The 9467-nt window shown below is 38.0% G+C and overlaps 1 protein-coding gene across 4 annotated transcripts in view; it reads left to right on the forward strand.

Annotated features, from left to right (window-relative positions):
- The window catches only part of pcdh9 (protocadherin 9), a 207087-nt gene that overhangs the window by 177655 nt on the left and 19965 nt on the right, over positions 1–9467 (forward strand). For 3 of the 4 annotated variants that reach the window (XM_020607664.1, XM_020607682.1, XM_020607673.1), the window contains one exon: positions 5734–8049. The exons of the other annotated variant lie outside the window; for it this stretch is intronic. In XM_020607664.1, the coding sequence (XP_020463320.1) occupies positions 5734–6101 (368 nt within the window). In that variant the 3' untranslated portion in view covers positions 6102–8049. Of the gene's footprint in view, positions 1–5733; positions 8050–9467 lie in introns of those variants that run through there. 4 annotated transcript variants of the gene reach the window in all.

Below are 9467 nucleotides of genomic sequence, written 5' to 3' on the forward strand. Positions count from 1 at the left end.
TTCTTGAGCTTCATTTCCTCCAAGATTCACACAAACATCATCAGCACACATATATCCTCACACACCACTTACGTGCTGTACACAGAGCACCGTTGGTTGAATATTTAGAATATTTGAATTACAAATTGACCTGAAAATGTTTTTAAGTGAGGTCTAGGCCAATCATTTTTATCAGTGATCAAGAAAATTATGCAAATAACGTTCATTTTTTGACAGGCTTTGTATTTTTGTTTTTCTAACTGTTCCTCACCTTGACTGGATTTTTCTGTTTCTCCATATTGCTCACTCCTTTTTTCCTCTATTTCTCGGACCACCCTTCACTTCCATTCTCCAGCTGGGAGTTCTTTTGCTGTTTTGACTCCCTCTTGCACTTCATCTCCTCTCATAAGAAGCTGCTGCCTGGCCTCAAAGGGAGCACTAGAAAGGATCCATCAGTCAGGCTAGTAGTGTTCTCTCAAGGATGCATCTAGCATGCTGCTCTGTTTTACTCTACTCACTATCACATCTAGCCAACCCTAGCTGCTCTCTACAGTAGATCATAGGATCTCTTTTCATATTCACTGCAAAGCTACATGGAGCTGTATTCTACTGTATGCCTTGCTGAACACCGGCCACCATACCACTTACACAAGTTAATATGTACAATAAACTTGCTTTTGGTATGAGGCATTATCTTTGTAAATACAGGCTATGTTTACAGTACTGTATATCATTGTATAACTTAGTGTATAAACTGATGGACTGGTAAGTGTATGCATGTTTTATAGTGGAGGTTGAAAAGGTCACAAATAAAACTTGCAGGATATCTGAATCATATAGAATTATTCTGCCACATGCATCTTGTGGGCTCTTGATTGGCAGCTGGAGACAGTGGTATGGTATGTTGAGCTTCCACGCTGGACCAAAACAAATAATCATTTGTCCCCAAATAACATCTGGGCATGCTTAACAGCATGGATAAGTAAACAAGCCCTATGGACATTAAATCCCCTCTCACTCTCATTCCCTCTCCACCTGTTCCCCCTTGCCATTATGAAGGCTGTAGGTTGCTGGTACGGAACTTGCATCAGCACTGATAGTGTGCATCCAATTAATTTGCCAAACGTTATTTCATTAGTTGTTGCCGGCAGACTAAAACAAGGATACTCCCTTATAGTTCCAAACAACCTCTGGCCAAAAATGAGGCTGATTCTCTCCTCCTCTGTAACCTCTGAGATCTGTTGATGCTGAGTAGGAGGACTGAAGAGAGGCATGTGAATGCTGTTTGGTCAAAGTGCCCATCATTAAACAGCTATTGCTCATGGCTCACATTTATTCAAGAGGTTCTGCAGAATTAAACAGACCAGCTCCCAGCTCATCCTAATGACTCTGTATCAGGAGGCAATCTAATGACTTTTTTGTATTTAAGTTATCTGTCTTTGTGGACATCTGCAACATTTGCACAGTGCTGTAAGCAAAAGTCAGCACCATCTGACACACTTCTGAATCCCTTGCCTTCCTCAACACCTGTGCCTCATTGTTATTTAAAGCACTCAGGGGCTCTGCACCAAACATCAGCCACTGGCTATTTGTTTGTGTGTGTTGTGTGTGTGTGTATAGGGAGAAACCTGACTTCATAGTAACCATGAGCAATGAGCTATGTGCAGACAAGTTAGCACTAATCAATGTGTAAGGCATTTTATGTAAAGCAAGGCAGCATGATGTGATATTGTTTTATCTATGTAGCAGAGCTGTGACTCTGCAAAATGAGGTGAATGTGCACACTGATGCTACTTGAACCGAAGTATGTTAATTCTTCTTTGATTGTGGTCATCGATTTAAAAAAGGTTCTGTATATCACCTTAGCATGAACAGAATTTCAATAAAAGAGGAATGTTTATTTCAGCAACAATCATTTTTACTTTTTTCATCACTGCTAGACTCACAAAACAAACTGGACATACAGCAGTTTTATAAAATGGAAGAAAATAGCTTACTTAAGATTACAAATATTTCCTTTGCATATACTGTAACTGCAAAAATAGGAAATTTTGGATAATCAGGCTAATCAGTCTAGCTGCATAAAACCTGTCTATTAAGCCAATGTACTGATAGAACACTGTCTTCACTGCAGTGTTGCTGTGCCTTTATCCAGTATTTAAAAGTTTACATGCAAAAGTTACCAAAGACTTCAGTTTCTTTACAGGTCCAGACAGCATCTACATCAGATTTTTGAGTTTGTTTGTTAAGCCGGCGTACAATGGAGTGCAGGCCCAGCTGCCTCTTATCTACAGCTGTAACGTCACAGTGTGCTGGTGCTTATCATGTGTCCACATATCTTCATGGCTTCAGCAAGAGTAGCAGGATGTCACTTGACACCCCCAGGCTTTTCCAAGTCACACAGGTGTCAGCAGTGACAGATTCTTGATTACGCTATTTGCATGCACAGCTATGTTACTGTACATATAATACCGAATGAATACAGTATACAATCAAAATATGAAATTCAGTGGCGCTGACAATATGCTCAATCAAGTACGTATTGACAAAGGTGATACATGAGATGAGATGTCATTCTGATGACAGAGAAGTCCGAATGTAATGAGGCAAACAAGCTAATTCCTCGATACAAGATAATCAGAAGCGCTAGCTGCTAACAAGCCTTGATGGTCAGTGTCTGTCAATATTTAATCACAGAACTCTATTAACAAGCAAGATTATAATGAAGGACTGTGCAGGAAAAAAGAAATAAGGATTTGTCTGTGCATGTCTTGATTACATGCATCTGAAAACATTGGACAATAATAGGCCTAGCCACAAATCAATTAAGTTAATGACAAGCTACAAAAACATCAACAAGAGAACACAATGGTGAATAAGGTGAGGGTTTAGGTAGGTTAGAAAGTATGCTTAATAAGCAGGTACTAAATCCAGACTCATTCTCTTAAAATGTCAGAAAGTCCATTCCAGAGGGAGGGAGGATGATGGGAGAAGGTATCTACCTCATACAGTGTCCTTTCAATTAAATGGGCCAACATATTCCTACTCACTGTTAAGGGTACAACTCCATCTACATATGCAGTAATAAGAAGCCAGGAAAGAGAGATCGAGGGACATTTAATGTGTTGTGTGGTGTTTTGGTTTTGTTTGAAATACTTGGTTTGCTGAGTTGAAATTATGAATAAACCAGGCTGTTTTTCAAGTGTGGAGCTGGATTCCTGGAGAGTGATAAACCGCAGGACTTTGTTATGAAGGGAACAAAAAAATTGTCTGCCTTTGCCCTGCTTGGTATATGGTGGGCATTTCAGCTATTTATCCATTATATTTAGCCATCTAATTTCAGCTTCTCTGCTCATAGTTTTTATGCACACTTTCTTATCTATAGCTACAGTAGTAGTTTATTGGTTATTGTTACATGCAGAAGGTCAGCCTCACATCACTTTATACTGCTTTTTATTTTCGCCTTGAACACAAATTGGCGGATTTTGTTTTAAGTTACTTCCAGATGAGATGGCAGCTGCAAATGTTTTAGGTTTTGTCTCTACATTGTCTAAAACAGTAGGTATGCAGATATTATTAGAGAACATTGCAGATTCAAATTATCCTCTGCTGCCCACTGGGGCCACTGATTGTACCAATCTACATGCAAATGGTCATGTTTATTACACCAGGGAATAAAACAAAGCACAGAGTGTCCTTGAATAATGACTGGCTCTGCTTTTGCTAAGAAATTAACTGACATTTCAGTCATCTAATTCCAATACCCAAACTGCTAATATCTCACACACACACACACATACACATGTGTATTTTTTTTTTTTTTTTAAGCACCCCACATTTTAAAAGTTGGAGGAAATGTCATCACTGACCTGATCATCATGCCCTCATTATAATCACTTACCTAACAATAAAAAAAAAAAAGCTAAAAACATCATATAACTGGCACATTCGTAAATAGTTCCCCTGCTCTCCACTGTACACAGTGCACATGTGCTCCATGCTTTCTTTTTTCTTCCATCTCTCTTCCTTAACAGCTCCCCAGATGTCACTCATCTACAATCTCATTTGAGGAATTCATCTTGATGTCTCCTGGGTACCAGCTATTACTGCTCTCTGGTTCTTCATGCAACTATGATAATGTGTATCTTGCTTAGACTCCACACATGCCATTTACAGTTGCCTGCTATTGTGATGGAATCCACAGTCTTGGAGAGGAATGGTCTCAGTTTTTGTTTTTTTCCACATCATATATATGTGCGTGCCAAATGCCAACAAAAAGCTGAATCCAAAAGACAGTGGTTATATTGTCACCAATCACTGCAAAACAACAAAACAAAGTTTTGAGCTGAGCTTTAGATCTCCATTAATGAATTTTTGATCACTAGGGAACAGGGTTAACCTTTAAGGAACAAGCATAAAGAGCTGCATACCAAAACGTAGCTGATGCCATTGATGCTGCAGAACTGGATGCTGATTCACAGTGGGCTCGGTACTACAAGCTTTTAACATTTAATTCAGTGTCAAAAATTATTTAATAGTTCATTTATATGACACTTGTTTAAATTACTTTCATTGGTAACCGCTCAACTAACCTACAGTATTAACTCTGACACAACATAAAAGCTTGAGATTTATTCAGTACATTATGCTGTTGTGATAAGCTAAAAAATATAATTTGTCTAAAAACTTTTTTTCATGCTAACATTAACTGAAAAATCTCTTAATTTAACTAATTTAGATTTAATAACAGAAAAAAAGAGAAAGACATGTTACTATTGTAGGTGAATATTAGCCAACATCAGTCAGGAATAGTGCCAGCTCCTATTAGGCTGTCAGCTATTTATAACTTACTATTAATTAGGAAATGTCCTTTTTTCTCTGGACTCATGAGAGAAAATATCTATCTTTTCATCCTTCTCGAGGCCTGTAACCATCCCATGCTCTCCAGCTCACAAAAGCACAGCTCATTCTTGTTCCAGACACAATGCTGGTTGGTCCACTTCCCAAACTCACTTAACCTGGACCTGACATGTGAGCTGGAAAGCCTTAGTGAGTGCAAGTAAGCAGCTGCTACTGGTACCTGCTTTTTCTTTTTTTTTCCTCTCTTTTCTTAAGAGAAAGCAGCTAAAGGGGATTGAAAAGCCACCAAATCTAGAAAAAGCTGAGTGTAGGTATTTTTATTTTACCTCTGTATTCTAGAAATTATAATCACATATTACCAGTATGTTTTAAAGGGAATCTAATTGCTTGTTTCGATAATGAAGTGCTACATTTTTGTACCTCAAAGTCATAGGAAAATGGTTGGGTTGATAATTTGGCATATAAAAGAAATTTAACACTAGGGACTGCAGTTTAGGCAATAGACCCCACTTAAAAGTTGGGGAAACAAAGTAGTTTTGGCTATATATTGAAAAAGTAAACACGCCTTGGCTCGTACAAGTCAGCCGTATCACTATTTAACCAAGACCATTATTTTTTCCAAACCTTAACGCTGCTACAAATAGATATTGTATTACACAATCCTACTGTATAGGGAGAAAAATCTGGGGTGTAGAAGAATCTAATCCTTACTGTGTCTGCATTGTCCAGTTTTCATTTCATCACTGTAAAAGTTTCAGTTTTCAGAACGTTTGGCTTTGTCTGTAACTTTTTAATAACTTAAATGTACTACAGCTACAGGGTATTAATATTACATTTATTATAGTTGCTCTCAATATATATTTTGACCTGGTTTCTTCCTCACTTTTTCTTTAGATGGCCCCTTGGGACCTCGTGGCCTAGTGGAAGCTACAGAGATGTGCACGCAAGAGTGCCTAGTCCTGGGACATTCAGACAACTGCTGGATGCCCCCGACACTGGGAACATATCAACAGCCAAAGTCGCCTGTACCCAGCTTTGGGTCTCAGAGGGAGTGGGGTCCCAAAGACAAACTTCTCAATGGACACACTCTGACCAGAACCTGGAAAAATGAGAGTGGGCGGTCAGAGCATTTTGGAGACAGGAAACAGTTTGGGAGTGGAGAGGGACACTTCACTAGTGGTGTGGCTGACATTCCATTGGTGAGTCTGAAGTCCTGCCAGCCAGCCTCCTGTCCAGACAGCCCAAAGGACCAGCAGCTATAAGAAGGACTTTGTTTCTGTGCTGTAAGATGTCCTAACGTCTGGACACAGTAAAAAGACAAAGCAACTCACCTGAGTTCCTCCTTTTTTTTTCTTTCTTGTTTATTCTCTTCCTGCTTAAGTTGATGCTTCTGCAGTGTGATAGCCACATGTCCTATGTAGGCCACCGACTATAGTGCTTCTGCTGTGTTCTCTACAATTAAACTTTACTATGGCTCTAGAAGAAATCTCTTTTTTTATGTACCTTCATGGATTTCTGCAACATGCAGTAACATTTTCTGTCCACTTCATGTGTGATTTGGACAAGCGGCAGCAGAACGTGTAAAATGGAGAAAAAGAAAACAAATTTCAAGAAAAAAAAACTACTATGGCTGACCAATATATCCAAATATTTGTGGTGTGGTTGTTATTGAGTTGTTCAGGACTATATATTCGACACAATCAAAGAATATGGAATTCCATTTCAGAAAGTGTTGTTCTAATAACACTGTTAGTGGACACTTGTTTATTCTGTCATTGTCTGTGTGTTTGTAAATAAGACTTATTAACCACTATCATGTATCTGTAATAACCACAGTGAATAGGACAGTTATTGGCTGTTGTCATCATAATGGCTTGTCACCAGGATCTGGGATTGGGACTGGACAAAGACCTATAATGTGGCATAATATACAACAAGAAAACATTCACTTGATTCTTTAAAAACCCTACGGTTGATTTTAAAACAATTCAGTCCCATAATATACTCAATGTTGCCCATATTTCATAATATATGTTTTTTTCATTTAATGCAAAGCCACAGGCAAACTGTTTTTTAAAAATCAAAAACATTTTGTATGAAGGATGTCAGTGCTCAATATGTGCATTATAGAAATGAACGCCCTGAAAGCGCTCCTCTATAAACTGATTTGGAAAGTGTTCAGTACAGTTAAATAGCAATATATTTGTAAATGGCTAAATGTTTTATCTAGTGTTGATCTTATTACTGTATAGGTTTTATTCAAATTGTGATTTAACTGAGTGCAATCCCTCAGTAGTACCTGCAATTTATTGGCATATGTATATATATATATTATTTCCGCACAGACTTATTTTCCATATGTAAGAAAACACAGGTAAAGATAACACTTTAATCACTGTGCCTTCATGACCTTTCTTCAAACACTGAATTATGTTTATCTAAACGACGAGAACGTGGTGGCTACAAAGGATACCGTCTGGTAATCAAATGCCTTATGCATTGAATGTATGCCAAATTTAGAGACGTAATCACATATATATTAAAGTACAAAATCAAGCCGTTGCTACTGACAACAACACAAAGGCATGTGAAAAGAAATGGTCAGTCAAGAAAAGTCATGTGTCATTCCACTGTCTGAAAAGCTTTGTTTTATTATACAGCATGGAAGGCAAATTACACAATGGAAAAGCATGCTAAAAAGTTATAAATTTTAAAAGTAACTTGACATTTTTGTGTCACTTTATTTTGCTGGAATAGAGTTGATTTGTGCATTAAGGAAAAGATTCAGTTTGTATAGCACTTTCATATTTATGTCACAGTATAAAGAAGTTAAGTGGGATGGAGTGATTTGCTTATCGCAGTATGTTTGTCAGTTGTGAGGGTGTTTGACATCGCAGATACTGAAACAGTTAATCCTTGTTACTACTCTACAGGTATACAGCTACTGCAATAAATGTTTTAATTGTACGTTTAATTTGTGTACAGGATGATCTTATCAGGAGTTTTGTGTCTGTTTTGTGTAGATTTTAGTCCACATGAGCTAATTTTCCTAAATAACAATGTACAAAATCTTGTTGCAAATAAGCCAGTAAATTGTTTAAGCATGGCACAGTTATGAGCTACAACTGAAATGTTCCTAAATTTTGGAGTTAAGACTGTGGATATTTTCCATTATCTTATAGTCACTGAATTACATTCATACTCATTGCCATGTTTACAATACAACGAACCAAAGTATTTACTGGTATTAACAAATTTTGCCTTAAAACTGAGAACTATGTAAGCCAAAGAAGACAGAGATGCATTAATGAGAATGTGTCCTCTCAAAAAAAATATTTCTCTTGACCATTACTTCAGTTTACATCTTGCTTTCTAAAACCATTACTCCCAGGGTCACTCTGTTATACAAGGCCTCTGGTACAATAATGCTGCAAGTCCTGAAGGAGGCAGTTCTGGGAAGATGAAATTTCTGGAAGGGGTTGCCATGGAAAAGCAGATACGTGAGCCATCCAAAGAAACCACTCAATTTTACTGGCAAGTTTTCTTTCTAAACATATTGTATGGTCTTGAGCTTCAGTTAGATGGTAAAATAATAAGATTTCAAATAGAAGGTGAGGAGCCAAGAGGAAAGGACCTTGAAGGCAGCTGCTCCTGTTTTTCTGAATTGGTTGACAAGACAGGTGAGTTAAGGATACTTGGTGGAGGCACATCAGGCATGCTGACTGAGGGGAGGCTGTGAGACCCAAGGTCACCTGAATGGAAGCTTTTATATAACACTTTTATTGTACATACCTGCAGATGTGCCTCACTTGAAAATGTAATGTTCTCCTCCTTAAATCCCCTGTGTCTGAAATCACTCCATCATTCATTCATTCACTACTTCCTACAGCATTAAAAAGACACCTTTAGTTGTTACTTAGCATGAGTTTAACATCTCAAAAATCAGTTATTCTGCTATATTGAGGCTGTGGTTGTGGTTTGATCAGATTTGATTTGCAGTGACGCACCAACAACCCACAAGCCACATTGCATATTTTGAATGTTGCTAAATCCTGATTGGTGTATTCATGGAGAATCTGGTCACTCATAATAAGTTGAGTGAGAAAATAACTCTCCTATGCTAAAATGTGCTTTTCTTAGCAAAGTGTCAGTCTTGATGAAGAATTAATCACCAAATGGTTTCATCTGCAATGCTCTCTGCATCAATCGCCACAGATGTTTGAATAACATTGGTGTGTTGTCATTGACTTGCAGGCAATCACAAATAAATTTGCATGGTACCACTGGCCACTAATGAAGGGCCAGACACAAGTGAAGAAGCAGCTATATTTTCTTTAATCTTTTAGGTTTCTCTTTCTCAGTATAACCTCATTTGATATATTTATCTGCTGTCGCCCAGTGGACCTGCTTAAATTCTTATTTGCCATGCTAACTATCGATGTGGACAAGAATAGTTTCTGAGAAGCTTCAAAGCTAATTGCCTTGGAAGTGTGAGGGGAAGTAAATTAGTGTCATGCCACAACCAGGAAAAAAGGTTCCCAATCGTATTTCCTTTTTATATGGCTTTGAGAATATTTCACAGACAGTCAAGCCTCCGTGCACAGTGGAACGGAGTGAATGTTCAGCAG

This window comes from Monopterus albus, unplaced genomic scaffold (genome assembly GCF_001952655.1).
Source record: "Monopterus albus unplaced genomic scaffold, M_albus_1.0 scaffold4.1, whole genome shotgun sequence".
NCBI lineage: Eukaryota > Metazoa > Chordata > Actinopteri > Synbranchiformes > Synbranchidae > Monopterus > Monopterus albus.